The 26,928-nt window shown below is 49.8% G+C and overlaps 2 protein-coding genes across 11 annotated transcripts in view; both read left to right on the top strand.

Moving 5' to 3' along the window:
- The window catches only part of L3MBTL1 (L3MBTL histone methyl-lysine binding protein 1), a 43,652-nt gene extending 41,509 nt beyond the window's left edge, over positions 1-2,143 (top strand). The window contains exon 23 of one of the 2 annotated variants that reach the window (XM_053199930.1): positions 1,802-2,143. In XM_053199930.1, coding sequence (XP_053055905.1) covers positions 1,802-1,877 — 76 coding nt within the window. In that variant the 3' untranslated portion in view covers positions 1,878-2,143. The remainder of the gene's footprint in view (positions 1-1,801) is intronic. The other variant, XM_053199931.1, reaches the window with a different exon arrangement.
- A 1,528-nt stretch (positions 2,144-3,671) lies between these two features.
- On the top strand, positions 3,672-26,670 carry SGK2 (serum/glucocorticoid regulated kinase 2). Of its 9 annotated transcripts, none has more exons than XM_015065399.3 (15): positions 3,675-4,363; positions 9,075-9,319; positions 10,526-10,585; positions 11,097-11,146; positions 11,672-11,729; positions 11,932-12,015; positions 12,928-13,056; positions 14,117-14,229; positions 14,529-14,565; positions 15,554-15,640; positions 18,312-18,407; positions 19,304-19,459; positions 21,469-21,558; positions 24,964-25,162; positions 26,266-26,670. In XM_015065399.3, exons 3-14 carry the CDS (start codon positions 10,550-10,552, stop codon positions 25,126-25,128), a joined length of 1,101 nt encoding a protein of 366 aa, XP_014920885.1. In that variant the 5' UTR covers positions 3,675-4,363; positions 9,075-9,319; positions 10,526-10,549; the 3' UTR covers positions 25,129-25,162; positions 26,266-26,670. The 9 variants fall into 9 exon arrangements, 7 of the variants coding, with proteins under 7 accessions (XP_026925941.1, XP_014920885.1, XP_053055912.1 ...); XM_027070139.2 differs by having other exon boundaries at positions 3,681-4,363; positions 9,153-9,319; positions 12,925-13,056; XM_015065398.3 differs by having other exon boundaries at positions 3,681-4,363; positions 12,925-13,056.
- Positions 26,671-26,928: the final 258 nt, after the last annotated feature.

Genomic DNA, 26,928 nt, shown 5'->3' with positions numbered 1-26,928 from the left:
CACACCCACCAGGATGGCTGTCAGCATAAAAATGGAGAAGAATCATTGTTGGCAAGGGTGGAGAAGCTGCTGGCTGGAATGTAAAATGGTGCAGCCACTGTGGGAAACAGGTTGGCTGCTTGAGGAGGAGTTTGGTCCCTCAAAAAGCCAGACATAGAATTACCACATTACTCAGAAATTCCAGGTATGCACCTGAAAGATCTGAAAAGAGACCTTGTGTGCCACTGTTCACTGCAGCATTATTCACAATAGCCAAGAGGTGGAAAGGACCCAAGTGTCCACCGGTAGATTGATGGGTAGACAAAATGTGGTCTATCCATACTACAGAGTATTACTCAACCATAAAGAAGGATTAAACCCAGGGGCACCTGGGTGGCTCAGTCGGTTAAGCGTCTTGACTCTTAATCTTGGCTCAGGTCATGATCTCATGGTTCATGAGATCAAGCCCCATATTGGGCTTCGTGCTGGCAGTGTGCTTGGGACTCTCTCTCCCATCCTCTCTGCCCTCCCCCACTTCTCAAATAAATAAATAAACATTTTTTAAAAAGGATTAAACAACATGGATGAACCTTGAAAACATGATGCTAAGTGGAATAAGCCAGGCACAAAAGGACAAATACTGCATGATTCCACTTAACAAGAAGTATCTAGCATAGGCACGTTCATGGAGACAGAAAGTAGACTGGAGGTTACCAGGGACTGGGGCAAAGGGGGATGGACAGTTATTGCTTACTGGCCATAGAGTTTCTCTCTGAGGTGATGGAAAAGTCTTGTAAATAGATAACGATGATGGTTGTACAACAGTGTGAATGTACCTAATGTCACTGAGCTGTCCACTTAAAGATGGTTGAGGTGGCACATTTTGTTGTATAGATTTACCCACAATTTCAAAATTAGGAAAGAAAGAAAACAGAAAGAGGAAGGAAGGAAGGAAGGAAGGAAGGAAGGAAGGAAGGAAGGAAGGAAGGAAGGAAGGAAGACAGAAAACATAGGCGTCCACGAAGTAGGACATCCAACAAGGAGAGAGATGAAGGGAATGTCCAGAGTGATGGGAAGGAAGGGCCAGGTTGACAACTGAACAAGTGTCCAGGTGAGAAGAGAAGAATGAAAATGTTCAGAAAGGATGAAAACAAAACAAACAAATGAATCAAAACGGCTGTATTATTGTATTAAGAGGATATTTTCAGCTCTATCAGACAGTTTAAGAGAGAAGTGTGTGTGTGTGTGTGTGTGTGTGTGTGTGTGTGTGTGTGTGTGTGTGTGTTTGGTGTGTATTTGATATTTCAAACCATCAAAGGAGGTAGTATTAATTAACTTTAGGAAACGCAGAAGCGTGAGTTTGGATGGGTGAGATCTAAAGGTTCTCGTTCCGTAGTAGAAAGGAGTCCACTTGATAATTTTTAAAATCATAAGGAGGAGGAATATCAGGATAATCATGCTATTTAGACACATGGAGATCAATTCCCAAGGAAGCAGCTTTTTAAAAAGTTGAGGAGTGGGAAAGGACCTGATCTTTTTCATTATCCACCTCATAGTCCTATTTGATTTGGGGGGAATGGCGGAGAAGGGAGGGTGCAAGAGAGCAAGGGGCAGAGACAAAGTGAGTGAGAGAGAGAGAGAGAGAGAAGTGGGGCTCACCCGAAGCGGGGCTTGTGCTCACCTGATGTGGGACTTGAACTCGAGAACCGTGAGATCATGAGCCAAAGTAAGATGTTTAATGACTGTGCCACCCAAGCGCCTGTCCTATTTGATTTTTTTAAGCTTTTGTACATTCATCCATTTCTAAAAATATTTTTTTCAGAAAGAAACCTGGGGCCCCTCTCAGGACTATGTGTGAACACTGGCCCAAAGGTCCTGTGCCCAGCTCATGTGAGTGACAGATTTTTCCCTATGAATCCTGTGGCCCTTATCCCCTCTGCCTGTGGATGAACCTGCAGGTGAGAGAAAGGGTGTGTGCAGGTGGAGGAAGTGGTAGGAGTGTGGGTGGGGGCCGAGGAAGCACAGAAAAGTGGGCTGAGGAACGTCAAAGTGGAGGGAATATCCATGGACGTGGGTTCCCATTGGTTCAGTCTCTGGCTCCCCTTCTCATCCCTGAAAACATGTCTTTGGCCTTCATACCCAAACGACAGAGTCCGGCCAGCCAGAGGGAGGGGAGGGGACAGGGAGGGTGGCAGGGGAAGGAGGAGGAGGAGGACAGAGAAGAGATGCACCCCTGCGGTGGCCTTGCTGCAGGAGTGGCCTGGCTATTTTCTGCAGCATCGGGGGAGGGAAAGGCAAGTGGAAGCACTGCTGATAGCCATGTCAGTTGGCCCAGCTTTTTACACGAATTTGGTAGATAGGTCAAAATGAACCCAGCCCTCCCCCCGGGCAGTTTATCAGACAGAAACAGGAGTGCAAGGCCACAGGACATTAACACATCCATGTTCTCCACGGCCTTGTTAGAATTATTGTGAAATTGGTAGCGGCTTAAATGTCCAACAGCAAAGAAACGGTAAATAGGGAACAGGGATACAGAAATTAATCCTACATTATACAATGTGAGGCAGATGGGTTTTTTTAAAAAAACAACTGAATCTCTCTTTTTTTTAATTTTTTTAATGTTTATTTTTGACAGAGAGAGAGAGAGAGAGAGACAGAGCATGAGCGGGGGAGAGGCAGAGAGAGAGGGAGACACAGAATCGGAAGCAGGCTCCAGGCTCTGAGCTGTCAGCACAGAGCCCGACACGGGGCTCGAACCCACGGACCGTGAGATCATGACCTGGGCCGAAGTCGGACACTCAACCGATTGAGCCACCCAGGTGCCCCAAATCTCTTATGTGTTGACATGGAAAGATGTGTGTGAGAAAAAGTGAGTTGCTATGCATATGTATAGTATGGCCTGTTTTTCTGGGAAAACTAGTATAAGATATATAGGTTGTAGACAAAGGTCCAAAAGGATGGTCACCATTTAGTTTACAGCAGTTACTTTGGAAATGAGATTAAAGATGGGTTAGAGGAGAAGATTTCACTTTATTCCATGTTCTACATGCTGGAATTTTTCAAAACGGTTTATGCAGAACCATCGTGTGGGGTTGTTAAAAACCAGCTTTGGGAATGCAGGGGGAGGAGAAGCCTGGTGGAGCTGAAGCAGGGCCGCTCAGGAGGGGGGCAGGACCCAGGGCTCGGCCCTGATTTGCTCCTGGCACGTGGGCAAGCCACGGCCCCTGTTTGGGCGGAGGCTGGACGCTTGGTGCTGTGTGTGCTGCTGACGGTGGGGACGAGGGCACGCAGGGCCACCCTAGGGCACATCAGAGCAGCCGGGCCTTCAGGCGCTAGAGTGAGTTAGAAGTTGCTGACATGCTAATGAAAAGGCAATGGAGGAAGCTGCGTGACAGACCCTGAGTTGCCAACTGAGGAGGGCTCCCCGGGCAGAACTTTTCTCACCTGTGCAGCAGGCCAGGCCCTGCCCCTGCCCTGAGTTAGAACCCTCAGTCTGGGCAGCTGCAGATGAACCAGGACAAAGCCTTCCTTCCATGCAAGCTGGGGAGGGCTGAGCCCTGGTTCCTGAGCCTCGGGTCTCCAAAGGGCAGAGTGGAGCAGGGGCTCAGCTCGGCTGCAGTTCTCTTCCCAGGACGGTTCCCCGAGCGGTGCCAGAGCAGGTGAGCTCTGGGCAGCAGACTTTGGCTCAGCATGAGGGTGTGCCAGAGTCTTCAGGCAAGGAGGCTGGCTCAGGACGGAATGAGCCGTCCATCCCCAGAGGTGTCTGGGGACAGGCTAACTGCAGAGGCTGTGGTCCCCTTCCAGGAAGGGGTGGAGAGGACGGTTGTGTGAGACAAGCCCTTTCAATGGCCAGTCCTCCAGGCACTAAGGGAAAGGGGATGCGATTTAGCTGGTGGAGTCAGGGAAGGTTATGTGGGAGACTAGCATTTGGGCTGAACCTGGGGGCCATTTCAGAGAACACAAATGTGACCATGTGGCAAGGGACCTCAGAGACCCTCCCTGTGAGGCAGGACACACAGGATCCTCATCAATCCACATGAGGCTCAGGGAGCTGGAGTCACTCGCCCAAGGTCACACAACTTGAATTGTACAGTAGCTCTTAAAAGTTCAGAGGGTCCCTGGGGCAGGGCCTGTCTAGAAGCCAGTGGGTACAGCTGGGCATCTTGATTCAGGTCCAGAGTTAATTAGTAACGAAAGGCCCTGCAGCCAGCTCCCCGCTGGTTTGGGAGCCAAGCGAGTGGGTGACAGGTCGCTCCCGGCTGGGAAGGTTGTCCAGCAAGTCAGGACTGGGTTTCAGGTCAGACGGACCATGCCGAGAGACAGGAGGGCAGAGCTGTGCCCAGGACTGCTCCCCAGGACCTGAGCTTGGACCCAGAGTTTTCAGGTGAGAGGCTCAGGCATGAGCAGGACCCCTGCCTGCCAGCCTGCTGGGCTGCCAAGCTGACACACGAGGTACCTGGCTCCTTTCCTTTCTGGCTACCAGTTTCCTCCCTTTCCTTCCTAACACCGTCTTTCCTAATTCCCTTCCTTCCTTTTTCTTTCCTAACTGTCCCTGCCTTCCTCTCTTCTCTCCTAATTTCCTTCCTTCCTAGCTTCTTCTCCCCTCTCTCCTTTCCTTCCTTCCCTCTCAACTACCTCTCTGCCTCCTGGGCCACCCGATTTCCTTTCTTCCTAACTAATCCCTTATACCCTCACTTCCTTCCCTCTAACTCCATGCCTTCCTCTTCTAAATTCCTAACTTCTTCCTGAAATTCCAGGACACAGGCTTTGGAGTCAGACTACTTAGGCTCAAATTCCAGTTAGATCCTTTACTAGCTAGGGGTCTTGATCAAGCCACTTCAACTCTCCATGCCTCAGTTTCCTCCTCCTCAAAACAGGGATAATGATGAAGTTTACTAACCCCTGGTGCTGTGGGAACAAAGTAAGACCAAGCTGGCACTTGGTTGCATTGTTACTGGTATGTCATTGGTATGCACTGGGCAGACAGGCATGTAAATGAATAAATTCCAGCAGAATGAAGACAAGTGTAATAACAGCAGTGGGCCCAAAGAAGGGGACAAGAGTTTATGGGATCGGGGCCAGGGAATGATCTGGCAAGACTTTTGGGGAAAGCATACGAGGCTGAATGCAAAGGGCTAGCTGAGAAGACCAGAACGGTCAAAGCAGTGCACCAAGGACAGGGAACTGTGTGACCCCCACCCTCACTGTGTCCAGCAGGCCCAAGGACGAGTGAGCAGGTCCATGAGCTGGTGGGACAGAGGCATGCAAGTCTAGGCTGGGGCACTTAGAAGGAAGGGGCGGGCTTGTGGGGCTCAGGGAGGGACTTGGGCCACACCCTGGGAGTTCCCAGGGGTCTCTATAGGTCTGAATAGTCAGGAGAAGGTATTGATGCCCAGCCTCTGGCCAGACAATCAGAAGACTATGCTGCAGGAGTGATAGCAGCCATAGGCTGAGAGCTGCACAGGTGTGAGTACCAGTCAAGGCAATGGGAGTGTGGTGGGAAGTGCACATGTCAGAGTTCTCCCCAGGCCTTAGTGCCGGAATATTAAGTGAACAGCAACACCTTGAGACATTTTACACAAAGGTACAAATACAAAAATTACCCTAACCCACTGTCCCCTTGGGTCACAACCCTCTAGCCTTTTTTGGTGGCTACGCACAAATGTATCTGTGCATACATGTCTTTCTTTTCTTTTTTTTTTTTTAATTTTTTTAATGTTCATTTATTCTTGAGAGAGAGACAGACAGACAGAACACAAGCAGGGGAGGGAAAGAGAGAGAGGGAGACACAGAATCCAAAGTAGGCTCCAGGCTCTGAGCTGTCAGCACAGAGCCCAACACAAGGCTCAAACCCATGAACCACAAGATCATGACCTGAGCCAAAATCAGACACTCAACCTGCTGAGCCACCCAGGCGCCCCACATTCTTATAAAGATGGTATCCCTGATATACCTATCATTTTGAAAAGTCCTTTTTTGCTTGACATTGTATGACACACATATTCCCGTTTTGATTTACAAAGCCTTAGCTATTATTTTTCAATTGGGTAATTTTCCACCTTATACATGTACTATAATCGATCTTATCAGCTTGTTCCTGATTCATTAGTCAAATACGTACTGAGCACCGATCATATTGCTGGTCCTTATCTAGGTGCTGGGGATTCAACAGTGAACAAGAAAGGTCTTTGCGCTCATAGAGCCAATGTTCTAGTTTAAGACGGAAAACAAAGAGTTGATGATAAGGTGTCAGCATGGTACGTGTTATAAAATAAAAGACAAAGCAGAAAAAGTGGATCAAGAGTGGGTGGGAGTAGGGTTGTACAGTGACCAGCCATCCTGGTTTGCCCCAAAGCTGTACTAACTTTAGCATTGAGAGTCTCACATCCCAGGAAACCCTTAGTCCCAGACAAACCAGGGTATTCAGTCACTCATAATCTCAGAAAAGGCCTCTCTGAGAGGTGACATTTGAGCAGAGGCCTCTGGGATATTAGTGGAAGCCTAGCCATGCACAAGTCTGGGGGAAAAGCATTCTAGATGGAGTGGAAAGTAAATGCCAGGGGCAGGAGGCCAGAGGGCACTCTGTGTGTTTGAGTGACAGCAAGAAAGCCAGAGAGGCTGGAGTGTAGTGACAGGGAGAGCATGGGAACCAAGGTGGAGAGGGTGATAGGAGCTAGGTCTCACGGAATCTTGCAGACCATGGTAGACTTTGGATTTTAATCCTAGGTGTGACCGGAAGCAACCAGAGTTTTCGAGCAGCCAGCTCATGTGATCCACTTAGATTTTTTTTTTTTTAAGTGGCTCTCTGGAGTTGGGTGGAGAAAGATTGTAGAGGGTAAAGATAAACGTCAGGAAACAGTAGGGAAGCTATTGCAATAGTCCACGCCAAGTGGTGACCGTGGCTCAGACAGGGAGGTTGCAGCAGAACTGGCGAGTAGCAGTGCTTTCTGGATTTAATTTGAAGGTAGAGTCTCATGGGGATTCATGGTGGACTGGAGGTGGGTGAGGGTGCCATATTTCTAGATTGAACTCCAAGTTGCCAGCTTGAACTTTTGAGCAGGTGGTAGATGGAAGACTGACAGAGGGGCAGGGTGGGGCCGAGTGGAAGGGATGTGAGCCAGGACTCTTGTTTTGGATGTGTTACGAGTGAGGTGCCTCCAGGGACCCAACTAGTGAGCTGCTGAGGGAGCAGTTAGAGATATAAACCCAGATTTAGTGCAGGAGAGAGTCGGAACTAGGGAGACAAGTTTGGGAATTGTGGAGTGTATAGCTGGTACTTAAAGCCATGAAACTGGTTGTGATTGACTCAGAAACAAGTATAGATAGAGATCTGGGGACTATGGGGATAGGCCAGTGGCAAAAGAGGAGACAAATCCAGCAGAAGAGATGGAGAAAGAGGTGAGGTGGAAGGAAAACCAGGCGATCCCAAAGCCAAGTGGGAAGACCGGTGTGCCACCACTGGCTCTGGAATGCGGGGGTCCCGGGCCCGCTGCTTTTGTGGAGTGCTGGGATTAAAGCCTCTTTGGAATGGGTTCAAGAGAGAAAAGAAGGAGTGTAAACTGAGCCCAGACAACTCTTTCGAGGAATTTAACTGGAAAGGAGAACAGAGAAGCAGAACTGTGTCTGGAGAGGGACGTAAGGTCAAGAGAGGGAGTTTTACAGCCAGCGGGTCTTCTGACGTGCTCTGAGCCGGGCATTTCAGTTATGATTATGGTCACTATTCTTCTCCTGTTCTAAAACAGTGCTGCTGAATAAAGGCATCATCAGTGTCTTGTCACTGAGAAGACATGTCCTTGTTCTGGGTATGTGTTTTGTCAACATGACATCCTGCCCATCTGTGTATTGGTTCAACATTTCTGTGTGGTTGAAAGATGGAAGACTCTGATATTGTTCACTCTGGCTTTCTTTGCTGCCACCCTCAGGTCCCCTGCTCTTCGGAGCCCAGAGAGAACCGCCGAGGCCATTGGGCTCAGGTCCCTTTCTGTCCAACCTTCTTAGCCCCAGCCTATGGATCCCTCCACTGTGGTGAATTGCAGAGGCTTAAGTGTAGCATATGGTTGCCACACAGAAAGTTCCAGAAAGGCAGGGTCTGGGTCAGGCCCTGTCAACTCTTTCATTCCTCAGAACAACCCTCAGGATCTCCTGGGGAGAGGAAGGGACCCCACGAGTACCTAATGACTGCACCATGCAGCCAGGCCTTCATGAGCCAGGGTGCTGACTGGGACCCTGCTTCCTATCGCTCACAAAGCTGGAGAGCTCTGGGCTGACCTGTCCTGCCCTGGAGACAGTAGGCCAGAGTCCTGAAGCAGCCAGCAAGGAAGGGCCCAAATGGCCAAGTGTTTGGCAGTCAAAGACCAAGGCCAGCTGCATTGAGCCAGATACCTATGCTCTGAAACATCTGTAGATTCTCAGGAGGCAAAGAGCTCTCAGCTGCCATGATTGAGGTCTCTGGAACCTTATGATGGCCTGTCTACACCAGGCCTGGGCAGGCCCCAGGGAGCATGTCTTCTTACAGACAAGTCCCCTACACACACACACACACACACACACACACACACACACACACTCACTAATATACACCAATATGAACAGACACACAATAACCTATAAATACACATGTGGTTACACATGCAGTCATACACATGCATTGACACCTATACTCATCTGCAGACACACACACAGACTCACACTCACACACATACATACAACACATCAACATATATAAAGATACACACTGACACCGACATGTTGACTCACTACACAGAAGCCCATCGATACACACACAGAGAACACAGTTACAGATGCACAGACACACTGACAAGATTAAATACACGGTCACATTGATGCACACTAATAAGCAGAACACATGCAGTTCTACACATAGACTCAGACACACTAACACAAAAGCCTTCACGTGCAGGGACACGCAGATACACCAGACACACTGAAGCACATCGATGCACGAAACACCTGTACACACACTCACACACACCACACACACAGCCTGACCCCCACACAAACGCATTCTAAAAAGCCCCAAGCATCAGCAGGGCATTCCTACAGCTGTTGCCCACCCCCTTCCACCCACCCTCCAGGGGGAGGCGATGTCCCTGAGGGAACAGAGGTCTCTGGTCTCATCTTAAGCACTGCTGGATCCCATGTGACATCAACAGCCCTCTGCTGCTGCTGGGAGTTCTGAGCTGGGCGCTGGGGCAGGGCCGGCGCCAGGCACAGACACTTTGGCCCTTGTTGGGAGAACAGAGAGAGGCTCTCTTGTCCACTGCCTGTCTTCCGGCTCCAACTGCTGGTTCCCTCCGGGGCCTCTCCTCAGGCTGTGCAGGTACGTGGGGCTGGAGAGGCCAGGGCCTGGCAAAGGGGCCTACAGGGTCAGCCCAGGACAGGGTGTGGCGGTGTGGTGGGCCCCCTGGGGGAGCCCGAACCCTGGGGCACTGGCTGAAGCCAGGCTACGTTTCTCAGGCAGTTCTCCGGCTTGTTCTCTCAGGGCCCCACAAGGTTGGGCCTCTTGGAACAGCCTGGGCTGGGCGATTCCCTCCTTTCCCCTGTGGTCACTTCATCAGCTCCCAAGAAGGCCATGGGGTGGTTGCTGTAGGATCCTGCCTTGTAAAGATGGGTGGTTTCTACCCAGAGAGGCTAAGCTGCAGCCCAGGCCCCACAGTGGGTCAAGGCTGGGGTCTTGGGATATACAGTAGCGGGCAGCCTCCATGAGCATCTGGGTTCTTGGCCTTGGCCTTCCAAACAGGGGTGAGTCTGTGGGGCACTGGGCATCCTGAGCCAGGGCCTGGGCACACCAGCCTCCTTCACCCTGCAGGCCCAGGGGGCAGGAAAACACTGTGCTCCTAGCTGCCTAGACCAGGTGGTCACACTCTTCACTATTTGATTTCAAACAGACACTAGCCAGGCTTGGGTCTCTTCATGGCTCGGGCCCAAGGCCCCCAGGGCAGCTGGCATTCCAGGGGCATTAGGTAGAAGTCCTTGTGGCAGGGAGATAATAGTCAATATGACACAGATCCCAGCCCAGGGTGTCCACAGGAATTTGGGGTCACAACATGCCTGTCTGGGAGCCTGGGGAGCCCAGCCTGCCGCTCACAAACTGTGTAGCCCCAGGCGAACCCCTTTCTAGACCTCAGGTTCCCCACCTGTGAAAGGGGGGCAAGGTTTGGGACTTTATGCTCTGCAAGGGTCCTTCCAGCCCTGGCCATCCTAGACTTCTGGATCTGCCCTGGCTCACAGGGATCTTACTGTCCTGGCTGTCCCCAGCCCTTGAAAAGATTCAGCTTGGGAGGGATACCCTGGGCCATTCTCCCTGGCTCTCTCTTGAGATGTTTGATTAGAGATGCTGGGTCCAGGGCACCTCAGTTCTTTTCCCATGCAGGGGGCACTGGCCTCGGGTAGGAGATGCTCAGACTATGGCAGGTGCACAGGGCCAGGGAGGGGTGGACAGTGCAGCGGCGCCTGAAACTCTAGACAGGTCATGCTCCTTCCCCAACAACAGCTCTCTCATGCCTGGTCCCCCTTGTGCCCCCAGAACCCACCTGATCACGGTTACAGAATGGACTCTAGCCCGGCGGGCAGCCCCAGTCCTCAGGTGAGTGAGTCTTGGTTCCCCCATCCACCACCAGGGGGCTCACTTCTTCCCACACTGGAGGAAGCCTAAGGACGCACAGGCCAGCCTGGTGGGCCAACACAGAGCAGGACTGGGGGGCCGACAGGGGTCACTGTGAGCTCATGGAAATGGGCTAATTTGCAGGGCAAGTAGGGCATAGAGTTGGGCAAGAGATTCAAGAAGAAGATGGGATACACAATTGGCCCTGAGGACCCCTGGATTCTAATGCCAGTGGAGCTGCCTGTAAGTCCTTGGATGGCTTTTCTCAGGGTCTCAGTTTCCTCACCCTCATAATTGGCACAATAGTCAGCAGCCTCCCAAGGCTGTTAGGAGGAGCAGGTGAGATGGTGGATGGGTTGGTAGACGAGTGGAAAGAAGGAAGGAAGCAGGCCTGTAGAGAAGGGAGCAGAGCCTAGGCCAGAGAAATGGGAGGTGCAGAGGATCCTAACACAGTCCCTGATGATCTTAATAACTTTTCTGTAAATATCTTTAGCCCTCAAGGGCCAATGGGAACGTCAACCTGGGGCCTTCAGCCAACCCAAAGTAAGTTCTGGTCTCTCAAGCAACTTTCTTCCTCCTTGGCTCTCCTCGTACCTGGCTCCCTTCTCCTTGAGAATAAAATCCAAGTTCTCTGGTCTATTGCCAAGACCCTCTGCCATCTGGAACCCAGGACTGTCCCCCTGCTTTATCTCCCACTACTTCCCTAGCCTTTGCTCATGATGAGCCCTGTGCCTGAAATGCACCCCAAAGTCTTCATTGTTAGCAGCTCCCCACCCTTCAGGCCCTTCTCGGGCTTTGGGGGCCAGATCCCTTGTCTTCTATACAGTTGTGTCTGGTTTTCTCCCCAACTTGCCTGTTGGTTGCTTGACTGGATCCCCAGGGGCAGGGGCCTGTCCTCGAAGCCCTCTTGGCTGGGAGATCATGGCATGCTTCAGTGGTGAGGAGGCTTGGCTCTTGAAAAGCGCCCTCTGTTCCCCAGCTTCAAAGTTAAAAAGAAGCCTGGATACGATCTCAGGAGCCAGGTTTCCCAAATTCACAAACACTGACTGTTCTTTTCCCCTCCCCCAGTGCCCGGCCCACCGACTTTGACTTCCTGAAAGTCATTGGCAAAGGGAGCTACGGCAAGGTGAGTGATACAGTGAGGCTGGGAGGCCTGGGTCTTCCCTTCCCCGGCCTCCTCCACCCTCTGCCTGTCACTTGCATGTGCAAAGAGGGAGCTCACAGCCTGCAGAATCATGGACGTGGGGCCAGAACTGGGGGCTCCTGAGAAATAAGAAGTTCAGAGGAGTAGGTCCCCTGTGGGGCCTTGCATTTGTGCTTCTGCTCAGGTGCTCCTGGCCAAGCGCAAGTCTGACGGGATGTTCTACGCAGTGAAGGTGCTGCAGAAAAAGTCCATCTTACAGAAGAAAGAGGTATCCAAGCTTGCACACGGGCATTTCCCCTCCTGCTTCTTGTTCCCAGGCTAAGGTGGTTTCCCAAGCTCTTGGGTGCCAACTCTGAAGGACCCATGGAGCTGGGTGCAGCGGTGGTCATTGCAGGGGGCAGCCAGGTGGTGCTGAGGGCACTGACCTTTCTCAAGGAGGGCAAGCCAATCGACTCACCCATAGGACCTTCAGAAGGAAGGTCCCAGCCCTCTGCCTTTGCCTGGGGAATTCAGGGCTCTGTGGCAGTCCTCCGCCCTGTCTAGGTGCCAGTCTCCCTATCTGTGCAGTGTCGGGGGCACACTTGATACCCTCCAAAGGCCCCTCAAAGCCACAGCCATCCCGGAGTTCTAGATGCTTCAGCTGACTTGAGTCTCTTTAATGCCAACCCCATGAGGGGGATAAAACAGGCCCTGAGAGAGGCTTGAATATCAATCAGAGGACTTGGGCGAGGGAATTAATGATAACAAGGACATCAAGAGGGCAGATGGGGGAGGTCTTTGCGAAGGAGGTGGCCTGGCAGCTGGCCTTGAACGTAGGATTCTGATGGTCTGAAAAGAGGACGTCCAGGCAGGGAAAACAGCATGAACAAAAGCATGAATGTAGTAATCATACACACTTTCCTTATCACCCAGAGGAGGGCAGCAGGGGTTTCTGACCCCTGGGGCTGGAGCTGTACCTACGTGCTGTGGCTGGGAATGAGGCTGATCCGTTTAGAATCCTGGCCAGTAAGCAAGGAGCCTGGCTCTGAGGGGAATAAGGAACCACAGCCGTTATTTGAGCAGGGGCATGAGAAGGCCCTGGGCCCAGCAACCCCCACCAGTGAGGCCATGTGGGTGGTGCCAGGGTAGAAGGGGTTGTGCTGGGTTGTGACATGGGCCCCTGTCTATGACCCCACAGCAGAACCACATCATGGCGGAGCGCAGCGTGCTTCTGAAGAGCGTGCAGCACCCCTTCCTTGTGGGCCTACGCTACTCCTTCCAGACGCCCGAGAAGCTCTACTTTGTGCTCGACTATGTCAACGGGGGAGAGGTGGGTGGGCCCACAGGAAGCCTCCCCTGGGCTGGCTCTGACATGCCCATTGTGTATCAGGTTCTGGAATGATCTCACCTCATCCTTACAACAGACCCATTTTGTAGCTGAAGAAACCGAGGCTTGGGAGGTAACTCACTTGCTCAAGGCCACCCAGCCTGCTGTACCTAGCAGAGCCAGGATTTGAATGCAAGTCTGTCTGGCTCCCAGCCATGAGCATTTCTTGACTGCCCCACGCAAAGCTGCCTAGACACTCTTCAGGGCACCTGGGCAAAGTCAGTGTTAGTGGAACTCTGTGGTCAAGATTTCCAGTGTCCCCATTTTATACCACAGGCCACTGGGTGGGGGTGGTCCCTGTGGTAAATTGAGACCTGAGGTCACCTGGTCACCCAGAAGCACAGCTGGGATAAACTGGGCTCCATCCTGGACTTCACTCTGTCTCTCTGAGCAAGTGACCCCAGATGTTGTCTGTGTGACCTCATGACTTTTGGCCTGATACCAAAGAGGAGAGTTTTTGCTTTGCATCCTTAAGTCCCCTGGTGCAGCTAAGGCCTTTCTAGGCCAGCAAAACAGACCAAAGCAATTGGCCCATGGACAGATATAGGCTGGGCTCAGTTTGACAGCTATAATAATCTTACTGCCCAGGTGGGAGGAAAAACACATCTTTGAATGACCCAGGTTCAAATGGCAGCTCTGTCAGTTATGAGCTACATGACCTTGGACAAGTCACCTGGCCCCTCCCACTTTCCTCTTTGGTGAAACTGGCATCATATTTGATACCTGGAAGGTAGTCATGAGGATTAAATGAGATAAGAGTTGTGAAGGGGTCTGGCTTGGAGCCTGGAACCCAGTACCTGTCAATCCATGTGAATTAGTCTCTCCTGCTGACCCTTTGGACGCACACAACTACGGTATGGGGTGGGGGCCAGCATGCTCTTTTTCATATGAGTACATTGCAGCTCACAGAGGGGGTGACTTGGCCAGCTGCCCCCCACCCTGCACTCTAGGAGCTGGAGCCCCCCCACCTAGAGGACTTCTCATGCACCTCCTCCCCCTCCAGCTCTTCTTCCACCTGCAGCGGGAGCGCCGGTTCCTGGAGCCCCGGGCCCGGTTCTACGCCGCCGAGGTGGCCAGCGCCATTGGCTACCTGCACTCCCTCAACATCATTTACAGGTGAGGCCTGCCTGTGGCTCAGAGCCAGGCCTGGGCTGTCTGCTGCAAATGACAGGGGTTGTGTGGACCCCTAGGTCCCGATGAAACGCCAGTGAACTTGGTCCTCTGTCTGAGGAGGATGGTTCAGCAGTGGGAGTAGGGATCCTCCTTTCTAGGATCAAGTGCCCATTCTCCTTGGTCTCCCCCTCTACATGTTTGAGAGCCTCCATGAATAGTCCTCCCACCAGGACTCTAGAGTCCCAACTCTCCTCACTAAGTGGTTGAGACATTACAGTGCTCTTTCCTCTTGTTTTCTGTAGGGACCTGAAACCAGAGAACATTCTCTTGGACTGCCAGGTTGGTGTATGTGTGTGTGCATAGGTGCACATGTGTGCTATGTGCTTACAAGTGTGCATGCATGCATTGTACGTGCGTGCATATGGGTAGGGATGCATTCAAGTATGTGTGCATGTGTATCCATGTGCGTGCATACGCATGTAAGTGCACATCGCATGTGCATGTGTGTGTATATGAGGTCTGTACGAGCAAGGGTGGAGCCAAGTGGAGGCTCTTGGATTTTGTAGTCTCTCCATGTCCTAGACTGGGTTCCCTGGAAACAGATGGAGTGTTGAATGCAGATGGTTACTGGGGAATGCTCTAAGAGATTTGGTTTTAAGGGGGTGAGGAGGCAAGATTGGATAGAGGTGGAAGCCCACCTGCATTGTGGTTGCAGATGAGGAGGCCTCAGGTGATATTACAGGGGTGGCGAGGGCCCCAGCTGGGACAACTCTTTGGAACTGTTCCAAATTAAGGCGAGGAGGCTGGGCTTTTGTGTCCCTGCATTGACCTGTCATTGGGTGTGGATTGTCCCTTGGGAGGGGCATAACTTTGAGAGAAGGCAGTGTCCCACCAGTCGGGGGGCGGGGGGAGGGGATAGGCATGACAGTCCCTAAAGACGGGATCTGAGCAGAGTCCCACGCTACCCACTGTCTCCACACCATCCACTAGCCACTCTCCTGCCCAGCTGCCCAGTTGCTTTCTGAGTCTCCAGCCCTCTGTCAGGGCAGCTGCCACCACCAGACCCCTCCAGCAAGGACATTCATGGGGCTGCCATTGTTGTAGAGCACGGCTGAGTCTATGATAAATTGGGAGCAGACAGTGGAATGCTATCTCCCCACCTTGCCCCTTGTATTGCTCCTGGCATCCAGTGGAACATATAGCCAGTGCCAGAGGCATAAGTCTCCGTAGCTGCTGGCCTGGGGTATACTACCTGGGCTTTGGGGTTAGGCCTGACCATACCTTGAGCTTAGACCACTCTCCTGCCCCTGCCCCCCCTCCCCTGCAGGGACATGTGGTACTGACGGATTTTGGCCTCTGCAAGGAGGGTGTAGAGCCCGAGGAGACCACATCCACGTTCTGTGGCACCCCCGAGGTAAGCCAAACCTTGTAGGGGAGGTCAGAGGTCAAGCCATAAGTGGTTGAGCCTCAACTCCTGCTTAGAACCAACAGGTTACACTGGGCAGGGGCGGAAGAATGCTCACGCCTTTCACCCAAGCCCTTGCCCTGATCTGGCTGTGCACTCTGCCTTGGTTTCCTCATCTGTGTAACGGCAGCACTAGCTCAGGGGGCTGCTGGGCCCCGGCCAGCAGGTGGTGAAGCTCTGTAGCAATGCAGACCTATAGAAATAGAAATAGCCATGCAAACCATATAGTCAATGTAAAGTTTTCCAGTAGCCACATTAAAAAAGTAAAAAGAAGGGCACCTGGGTGGCTCAGTCGGTTAAGTGTCCAACTCTTGATCGCGGCTCAGGTCATGATCTCACAGTTCATGGTATTGAGCTCTGCATCGGGCTCTGTGCTGACAGCATGGAGCCTACTTGGGATTCTCTCCCTCCCTCTCTCTTTGCCCCTTCCCCACTTGCGTGTGCTCTCACACCCTCTCTCTCTCTAAAAAAAAAATAAACATTTAAAAAAAATAAAAAGTAAAACGAAACAGGTGGAATGCATTTTAGTAGTACGTTTTCATTAAACCAATATATACAAAATATTGTCATTTTAACATACAATCAATATAAAATTGTTGAGATAATTTATTCCTTTTTTCTAACTAAGTCTTTGAAATCCAGAGCATATTTTACACTTTCAGTCCACCTCAGCTAAAATCAGCCTCATTTCAAGTGTTCAGGAGCCACATGTAATAAGTGGCTGCCGTATGGGACAGCACTGCCCCACAGGGTGAGGGCCGTGTGGAGCAGGAGGGCTTGGCCTGACAGTTAAGATCAGGACTTGGGAGTGTAAAACACTGGTCTGTCTCCCTCTGCCAGCCACCAAGAACCTGGAGGGCTCAAATTTGTGGGTCTCAGCAGTAGCTCCTACATGTGTATCTGTCCTGCCAAGGCCTCCCTGTAGCCTTGGGGTTAAAATCTTTCCTTGAACTCCCACCCTTGGACCTGGGATGCAAAGGACTTCCCGGTTGACAGATATCTGGGTGGGGGCTAGAAGGCAGAGGCCGCACGGCAGAAGCTCCTCCTGATGGGACATGGGACAAGACTTTAGCGGCTCCATTGTTCTCCATATGCTTGAACATCTGGATCTCAGATCTCAGCTGGGCTTCCTCCATTTGGTTTTGGGACAGCTGATGGACAGGTGACTACTCCGAGCAGGAGCCATTGTCTGTGTTTGTATATGGCAGGATGTCTTCTGGACAGAGCTGGTGTCCCAAAGCCTGACAGCCCAGCCATCCCTTCCTTGGACATTGTCAGCGGCGAGGAGCAGGGCATATGACACCCTGGCTTGTGCAGGAGACATGTGGCCCCAACATGTCATCTCTTCCATAACTCAGCCCCTGCTGTGATGCCAGAAAGCATAGACAAGAGTGACGATAGTTGTGACCACTGTTTAAGGCCTACACATGTACCATATTCCACACAGATTAGCACATAACCTTAAAAGAGAGATCCTGGAACCCCATTTTATGGAGGAGGAAATCAAGGTTCTAGTAGGTTAAATGAGCCCTATATAGGGCTCAGGTCTGTGTAACTTCCTGCCCTTCCCAGACCCACACAGTCTCTCAAAATGGCTTTGTCTGTTGCTGTCCCTTTCCTCATGGCAGAGATGGCAGGCTAAGAGGTCGCCAAGCCCTTGGGTTTGGCAGAAAACACTGTCATGCCTCAGGTCCTCTTCTCATTGGAAGGCACAGCTCTGTGACATACATTCATCTGTCAATATGAACTCAAGTGTCACCTTTTCTTTCCCGATTCCTATCCATCTCTCTGTTACTACGGTTTCCAGTACAAGCACGTGCCATGTTTACTAACACTTTACCATTAGTCTCCCCAATGCACTGTGAGTACTCACAGGGCTTTCCTATTCCCAGGACACTGATTGGATGCTTTGTGCAAATTAGATAAAGGCACCCCCTTGGGCAGATTCACTAGAAAAAGTTACCCCATTAAATATTAATAAAGTTGCCAGATATAGCCCTATACTAGGGTTATGGCTTGGTGAGTTGATCACAGCCAGGCTTGCATCCCCCTGTCTCCTTTTGGCTAGTACTTTTGTATGGTGCACAACATATACAACTGTACAAGGCAGTCCTGCCTGATCTTCCCTATGTCCCCAGCACGTTGGCAAAGGGTCATACACAGAGTAAGCCTTTGAGAAATGGATGCTGAATGAACATATGCACACAGCCAGGTGAATATCACAGCAGGAGCAACCCTTGGTGATCTTTTCTTCCCAGTGCCTTGTTTACAAACGGGGAGACTGAGGGGCCCCTGAGTGGCTCAGTGGGTTAAGCATCCTACTTCAGCTCAGGTAGTGATCTCATGGCTCGTGAGTTCGAGGCCCACATCAGGCTCTGTGCTGACCGCTGAGAGCCTGGAGCCTGCTTTGGATTCTGTCTCCCCCTCTCTCTGCCCTTCCCCTGCTTGTGCTGCATTTCTCTCTCTCTCTCTCTCTCCCTCTCTCTCTCTCTCTCTCTCTCTCTCTCTCTCTCAAAAAGAAATAAACATATAAAAAATAAAAATTTTTTTAAAATAAAAATAAAACAAATGGGGAGACTGAGTCCGAGTGTCTTAAATAACGTATGTTTCTTCTCAATAGTACTTGGCTCCAGAAGTGCTCCGTAAAGAGCCTTATGACCGGGCGGTGGACTGGTGGTGCTTGGGGGCCGTTCTCTACGAGATGCTGCAAGGCCTGGTGAGTAGGGTGTAAACATCTGCAAGGGACCTGTGGCTTGGTCCCTTGGGGGTGGATCTCTGCCTTGTGTGGCCATTCAGACTCCTCAAGGAACCGAAAGAGCGCTCGCTCTCTACTTCAAGCTAAAAAAGATGATGTGAGGATTATGTATATTTTTCAGTAATGTTAGTTCAGCGCTTTACAACACACACACTTTGGCACCTTGAAACAGCCTTTGGAGGCTGCCACTATAGGAAATGGAGCTGTTCTTATGTACAGAGAGGGAAACAGGCCCAGAAAGATCCCAAGGATGGTAGTTTGTGGAGCCAGCCCTGGGCCCCATCCTAAGCTGCCTGCTTAGTTGGAGGCTTGGGTAGACTCACCCCAGTGCAGGCATTGCTCGGGGCGGCTTTGTCAACAGAGCTCGGGGGATGTGAAAGAGCAGGCTCTGTGGAGTCAGGACAAAGAAGAGCCAGTGGAGGAGGTGGGGGTGGAGAGCACCAGGAAAGAGTGGGCTCTGGGCACATTTTGGGGCTGGCTCTTTTCCTGGCCATGTGGCTTGATCTCTCTGAGCCTTGTGTTCTCATCAACAAATTACTGCTTGCCTTCAGAGATGGCTGTGAGGGGTGGGCCGGAATGACAAGGGGGGAAGTGTTAACTTTGCAAAGTGCAGAGTTGGTGCACAAGCAGGGGTAAGAGAGGTGGGATGGGGCAGGCTCCCGGGAGGTCCCTTCTCAGCCTTCCCAGCAGCCAGAAGCCCAGAGGTCTCTGTCTCTCTCCGATCTGCCATGTGAGCCATTGCATAACACGCAGTCTGGCTAAATCTTTCCATTACCTGGCTTTGCCCCAACACTCCCTGAGACCTTCCCCCCGCTTTGGTGTGGATGAGCCTCCAGCTTCTCTCTCTCTCTCACCAGCCACCCTTCTACAGCCAAGACGTGTCCCAGATGTATGAGAATATTCTGTACCAGCCGCTACAGATCCCAGGGGGCCAGACGGTGGCCGCCTGCGACCTCCTGCAAGGCCTTCTCCACAAGGACCAGAGGCAGCGGCTGGGCTCCAAATCAGACTTTGTAGGTGAACTGCCAGTGGACCACTGGCCCCTGACAGGGCACTCAGCATCCTGCAGAAGCGGCTGAGAAGCACAGCGGTGTGCATCCAGCTGCCCTCTAAAACCAGGCACTGCTAACTCCTTCCTCTGGAAATTCACAGCTGCTGCTGCTTAATTACTTCCTTTAGTTTGGTTCTTTTATTCAGCCAATGTTTACTGAGCACCTACTATGCACCAGACATCAAGCTAGGTGCTAGGGATTCAATGGGCTGGGTCCTTGGCTTTATTAAGTTGGGGTGGGGGGGGGGGGCAGACAACAAACATCATGGTGTATAATTATTGTGGAGTGTGACAAGTACCAGGAAGTAAATGAAGCAAGATAGACGATAATGAGAGGGAGTAAATTCACACTGGCATGGTGAGGGAGGTCCACTCTGAGGAGGTAACAATTAAGTTGAGACTTGAAGGATGAGAGGAACCACTCATGCAGAGAGCTGAGAGGAGGCATCCCAGACACAGGGCACAGCATGTGCAAAGGTCCTGTGGCAGAAACAAGAAGCATAGTACACTTTAGGGGATTTTGAATAGGGGTGTGGTAAGACCCAATTTCAGTTTTAAGAAATTCCTCTGGCTTCTGTGCAGAGAGAGGACTGGACTTGTTTTGTGCCAGTGCCAGGCTGGGCACTCAGGATATAGAGATGAATAGTTTGTCCATTCCTGCAATGAGTTCATGATTTTTTTTTTCATTAAAGTAGCACTTAAAAAATAATCTTACATTCTCCAGTCAACCAAAGACCGTTTGAATTTATAAGAGGAAGACCACAGTGCATTTCTCCCTGGAAGTTTGCTTTCTCTTTCTGGCAGAGTGGTTGCGATGCACAGACTATGAGACAGACTACCTGGGTTCAGATCCCTCCTCCACCTTACTAGTCCTTACTGGTTGTAGAGCCTTGGGCAAACTTCTCTTCTTAAGCCTCAGTTTCCCCACTGGCAATAATGGCAACTAGCTCATACCTTCTACAAAGATCACGTGAATTAATATATACAAAGCGCTTAGGCCAGTGCCTGGCACATAGTAAGTGCTTTTTAAGCATTTGTACCCCACATGCCAGATGCTGTGAAGCGTAACAATCTTTAGGGCATTTGTCTACCCATCCCTGGCCAGCCATCCTTAAAGCCAGGGAGACTTTGATGAACACTGTTCCCCTTCTTCCAGGTGGAAATTTGCATCTTAAAAAATATGTATGATTTTTCAAATAAGGTGTATATTCACATAGATCATAATTCAAAGGATATTCAGAAAAAGTTCCTCTAGTGACTCAGTTCCTTAGTTTAAAGGCAACCAGTGTTATCTGTTTCTTGGGTACTCAGTATATCATGGATCTGGCTTTTTAACAAGTCCACAGGGTGGGGAGGGTGTGGTGTAGGGAGCTGGAGAATCATTCCTTGCAAAACACAGATCGAGAGAGGGTCCTGCTGGGATAGGAGGCACTTGATGATGACATTGGCTTAGACTAGGAAAGAAATAGTGATTCATGCCCGAGGCTGAGTCTTAAATTCTGGGTCTCCGGGAAACTGTAGCTTTTCTTGGGGCTTTACTTCCTTAACCTTCCTTACTGACTTGATGTAATCTTTTCCTTTGGTTTGTATTCTAGAAGAATCAAGATGCACTGAGGCAGGTGGGTGGGGTTGCAAGAGCCCCTGGGAACCCCAAGGGCAGGTCCTGCTATCTTACTCATGGACATACCTCCAAAGCATACCATGGTGCTGGCACAGAGTAGGTGCTCAGTAAATAATTGTGAATAAACAAATGCTCTGGGGGAGAAGGGTTTGGGTTCTAGATGAGAGAAGAGGCCTGGCTACAAAACACCCCTTTGTCCCAGGAAACCAGCCGGAAGTGCAGATTACTTTCCCAATAAAGGTTTTATGGCTTGACAGCCAGCTGCCAGTAGTGTTGGAGATCTGGGACATGGGGGTGGGTGGTGGAGAGGGGTGCTATAGGGAACACTGATCAGCACCTTCTTCCTGCAGCTTGAGATAAAGAACCATGTATTCTTCAGCCCCATAAACTGGGATGACCTGTACCACAAGAGGCTGACTCCACCCTTCAACCCAAATGTGGTAAGAGGTCACCATGTTCCAGATTCTGGATTCCCAGGGCTAATGGGAGCTTGGAGGGTATCTGGACCAACCCTCTTTCTGCAGGTGGTAAAACCAAGGGCCCAAGAGGCTCAATGATATGTCTGAGACCACATGGTGAATTAGAGGCAGAACTGGTTCCAAAACCCAGAAGTCCCGACTTCCAGCCCAGCTCTGTGTGATGAGCCACGCAGCCCTTCCTTCATTTTCAACACCAATAACCCTCATTGCTGTTTAAAGCACTCTCTGGGGGCACCTGACTGGCTCAGTAGAAGAGAGTGTGACTCTTGATCTCAGGGTTGTAGGTTCAAGCCCCATGCTGGGTGTAGAGATTACTTAAAAATAAAATCTCAGGGCGCCTGGGTGGTTCAGTCCATTAAGCATCCGACTCTTGATAGCTCAGGTCATGATCTCACCGTCGTGAGATTGAGCCCTGTGTTGGGCTCCGCGCTGACAGCGTGGAGCCTGCTTGGATTTCTCCCTCTCCCCCGCCCCTCCCCCACTCTCAAAATAAATAAATAAAACATTTTTTAAACCTCAAAAAGAAAGAAAGAAAGAAAGTGGTCTGTCACACCCAGACAGAACCAAGCCCTATAAAAATGTCTTTTTCTGTCTTTAACCTTTTTTCTCCTGATAATAAAAACGACATGTATTTATTGTAGCAAATATATAAAACAGAGTTTAAGGCAACAGGGAGGAAAAGCTTACTATCTCACTGCCCGAGAGAAACTACTGCTGACGTGTTCCCTACAGTCTTTTTCTGTGTTTCTTACACAGGTTATACTTTATACATAGAGGTATCTTCTCCCCTTACTTTTTCTTTTCTGCTAAAAACTATGTCATTATTTCCCCAAATCATGTAAAACTTTTATAAGTATTATTTTAAATGGCTACATAATATTTAAACCCTATGTTGGTAAGTAACAATCTATCCAACCATGCTCCTAATGGTGAGCTTTATGTTACTACCATTCTTTCTTTATCATAATGCACTGATGAACACCTTTAAGTGTGTATCTTTAAAAAATGTTTTTTAATATTTATTTTTGAGAGAGAGAGAGAGAGACAGAGCACGAGTGGGGGAGGGGCAGAGAGAGAGGGAGAATCCAAAACATTGCATTGGGGCAGAATCCAAAACAGGCTCCAGGCTCTGAGCTGTCAGCACAGAGCCCAATGCAGGGCTCAAACCCACGAACCATGAGATCATGACCTGAGCCGAAGTCAGATGCTTAACTCACTGAGCCATGCAGGTGCCTCTTTAAGCATGTATCTTTGCTCAGAGTTCTGATTATTCCCTTAAGATGGATTTCAGATGGGGAATTGTCAGGTCAAAGTATGTGAACACTTTTAGGCTCCTTTTTTTTTTTTTTTTTAAAGTAATCTCTACACCCAACATGGGGCTTGAACTTATAACCCCAAGATCAAGAGTCAACACTCCACACACTGAGCCAGCCAGTCTGGTTCTTGATTCATAACTGTTTAGGCTCTTGATTCCTACTGCTTTAACTGTGTGGTGGGGAGGAGAATCAGCTTCCTGCCAGAGCGTCTGCTGGAGAATTCTTGTCTGTCTCTGCAACATGTGCAGTTCATTGTTTTTAACTTCGCAAATTTGTTAAGTAAAAAATGGTATCTCATATTGTTTTAACTTATATTTCTTTGATTTATAGTGAATGCAGTTAGTGTTTGAATGTTAATTAGCAGTGGTAGTATGCATGAAAGGAGCCTCATTCGAAGCGGACATTGGAGGGTCTCTCAGCCACCTGCGGTGTCCAATAGGGTCAAGCCCTTTCCATCCATGTAGTTTGCATATGTCAACACTGCAGTGTGAACTCGCTATTTACACCTGGCCTTTTGTCGATTACCCACTCACGAACGTATCTTTGAGCTCCAGATTCTTGACAGTGGTTGTCAGATAGGTTACGCTCAGTCCAGGTACCTGAAAAATTTCTTTATCTGGGAACGTAAAAAAGACCCGGAGGATAATATTGAACATACACCCTGGAGAGAGACCAATATAAAAAATACTAGACAGGGAGGTAACAGAATGCAGTGAATAGACTTTAAAGTAAGACACGCTGGGTGTGGATTCCTGGTTCTGCCACCTACCCACCTCTGTGAGGACTTGGATAAGTATCTTTAGTATCGATATCATTTGTAGAAAACAGATAATGTCTGTCTTGTCTAGGACCACACAGCTAACAAGAGCCAGGGCCAGGATCTACACTCTGGTCTTGGAACTCTCAGCCCTGAACTGAGACTGCTGTGCCTGGTCGCCTTTTAAAGAAGCTGGAAATCATGGTCTATTTGGTTCTACAACCTAAGGCTTGCACACTCAAGCACATACGTACACCCTTCCACCTGTTCACCTGCTTACTTCGGAAAACCCAGGTGGCCTAGCATTCTCCACAGACTGTGCCTTCTTCACAAAGAGACTAGTTTGGTTAGCTCATGCTGCGTAACAAGTCACCCCCAAACTATGTGACTTAAAACAACAATTTTGTATTTTGCCCCAATTCTCTGGGTTGGTTGGGTGAGTTTTTTTGGCCTGGGCCAGGCCAGCTAGTCTCTGCTGCGCTCTCTCATGTCAGTGGTTTAGAGGTGCCTCACTCAAATGCCTGGGAGTTGGCCAGCAGCTGGGGAGACTGGGTTCTCCTTCTAAGGCCTCTCGTAGTCCAGCAGCCTGGCCTGGGCTTGTTCAGGAGGTGGCCCAGGGTTCCAAGTGCTGCAAGAGAGAACAACTCCCAATGTGCATCTTTCAAACCATTGCTTGAACCACATCTGGTAACAGATTGCCCCAAACAAGTCACATGGCTAACCCATATTATAAGTATGGAGAGATGGACTCTACCTCTGGATGGCAAATGCAGGATTTGTGACCATTTCTACAATCTCATACACAGGTCTTCCTCCAAAACGGTGAAAGCAGCCAGTCACTCTCTACCATATTACCCTATTCTATCTTCTTCATAAGGCCTGTCAACAACCCAGGTTGTCTATTTGCCTATTTGTGTACATGCTTATTATCAATCCTCCTACCCTCTGCATAATATAGGCTCCATGAGAGCCGGGGCCCACTCTATTTTGTTCCTCTGTGTCCCCAGTGCCATGAATAGTGGCTGATAGACAGTCAGTAAGTGTATGTTGACCAGACTTGTCTGAGGGTTGATGTGAAGCAGGCAGGGTGCCAGGAGGTTAGAGGAATTGATATGTGGTTAGTGGACCATGTGGAATAAAATGATTAATGTAAACACATGGGTAAGTGATAGCTAAAGATAGGTGTCCGCAAGGCATTCAGAGGGGAGGCCTAACATCGCTCTCAGGGCTCGTGGGTTCCTTTGGTGGCTCTGACCCTAGTGTTCCCATCTCACCATTGGTTTATATTCACAGGCAGGACCTGCTGACTTGAAACACTTTGACCCAGAGTTCACCCAGGAAGTTGTGTCAAAGTCCATTGGCTGCACTCCCGACACTGTGGCCAGCAGCTCTGGGGCCTCAAGTGCATTCCTGGGATTTTCCTATGCACCAGAGGATGATGCCATCTTGGACTACTAGAAGAGAAGCACTCTGTAACCACTGAAGACAGCTGGTATCCCTAAGGACTTGCCTTCCTTACCTTCAGCTGCTAGTAACAGAGACTCAAAGTAACAATGGCTTAAATAAGGTTACATATATGTTTCCAGCATATGAATGAGGAATGTTGTTAGGTAGTCCAAGGCTGCTGGTTCCACAGGTCATCAGATACTAAGAGGCTTTCTGTATCTCTTCTCTGCCATCCTTGGCAATTGGCTTCCAGTATCAGGATTGCTGCATTGATACAAAGTGGTTACTGGAGCTCTAGCCACTGCTTCTGTGTCCTGGGCAGGGAAAAAGGAGGCAAGGAGTGAAGAGCAAAACAGCACCTTTAGGGAGCTTCCCCAGAAGCCCCAACCAATGGCTTCGGCTCATTAGCCACCCACTCCTACTTGTAATGGAGGCTGGGATATGTGGTTTATTAGCTGGGTACATTACTACCCCTAAGAACATAGGGCTCTGATACTACAGGAGAAGGGAGAAATGTTCAGTAGGCAACCAGGATCTCTCTACCAAAGGACCTCTTGGTGTTAGGATCTTTAACTCAATGTGTAAAATGACAGAAATGTAGTAAGCCTATAGGCGATCACCCAACATGCTCTTATTTTTCTCTTTTGATGGTATCTTTCTTTGTTGTGGATGGTATTGGATATTTATTATTAGGTTTGTCTGCCTGGCATCTGAACCCTTTCCTATATTCAGGGAATGTCCTATCTAATAAGCCTTTATGAGGGGGCAATAATTACCTCTACTTACAGTAGCTGAAAATGCTAGATACTGACTGTCCCAGCCTCCTCTGCTGCTGGGGCCAGGCATGTGGCCCAGGGATGCACCTGTGCCAGAGTTTGACGCAAGGGAGGGACTAGAAGCTTTTATGTGGTAGCTATGGCAACAGTACTCACAAAAGTGAGTAGGATGGATCATGCTGCCTTACTTCAGTGGCAAAGTAGTCTTCCCTGCCCCCGCTCCCAAACCTGTGTTTCATCGGCTGTTTCAGGGTAGGCTTACTAGGTTTTTGGCTTGTGGACAAGGAGACAACTTTAACATCAGTGTGTGCTGGCAGTTTTATTGTCTTTTCCTGTTAATCTCACTCTTGCTCTTCCATTTGTGTTTGCCCAGCTCCCTGCCCCAGGAATAATGGGGGATGAAGCTGGAAGATCATGGAAAACACACCTACGACACTAACACAGACCTACTGGAGATCTAAGCTGGGTCAGGAAGAGTTACCATTACCCTTTGGCATGTGCTGAGAACTTTGAAACACTCTGATTTGATTTCCATCATAGCAGTGTCTGTTATTTGACAAGTGTGTGGAACAAGATGTGGGAGTGGCCAAAATTTCCCCAACTTCCCAAAGCAAAAAGCAACCGAGTATAATTGTTGGAAACATGATAGTACTGTCACAAGTATACAACCCACTATGGGTTGTGAAACACATAATGGTTCCATGTGTTCTAAGACTGTAAAATCACAAAATTTTCACCAAGACAGAAAATAAAAATGTAGAAAAACTATGATATTGATCATGCTTTTCCTATGTTTTTTGAGCACATTCTGATCTTTACATGCATTATCTACAATCCTCACAAGAAACCAGCATTTAGAAATTATTAACCTCACTTTTCAGATAAATATTCACTCTGAGAGATTAAGCAACTTGCCCAAGGTCACCCAGCTGGTACAAGGCACAGCCAGGAACTGAACTTGGTGGCTGCTGCTTTTAAAACCCATGCTCTTCTACAGCCTCCATCAGTGGGAGAAATGCTCTGAGCAGGTACTCCT

Source organism: Acinonyx jubatus, chromosome A3 (genome assembly GCF_027475565.1).
Source record: "Acinonyx jubatus isolate Ajub_Pintada_27869175 chromosome A3, VMU_Ajub_asm_v1.0, whole genome shotgun sequence".
NCBI lineage: Eukaryota > Metazoa > Chordata > Mammalia > Carnivora > Felidae > Acinonyx > Acinonyx jubatus.
The sequence above is the reverse complement of the archived record's forward strand: the minus strand, read 5'-3'. Positions and strand labels throughout refer to the sequence as shown.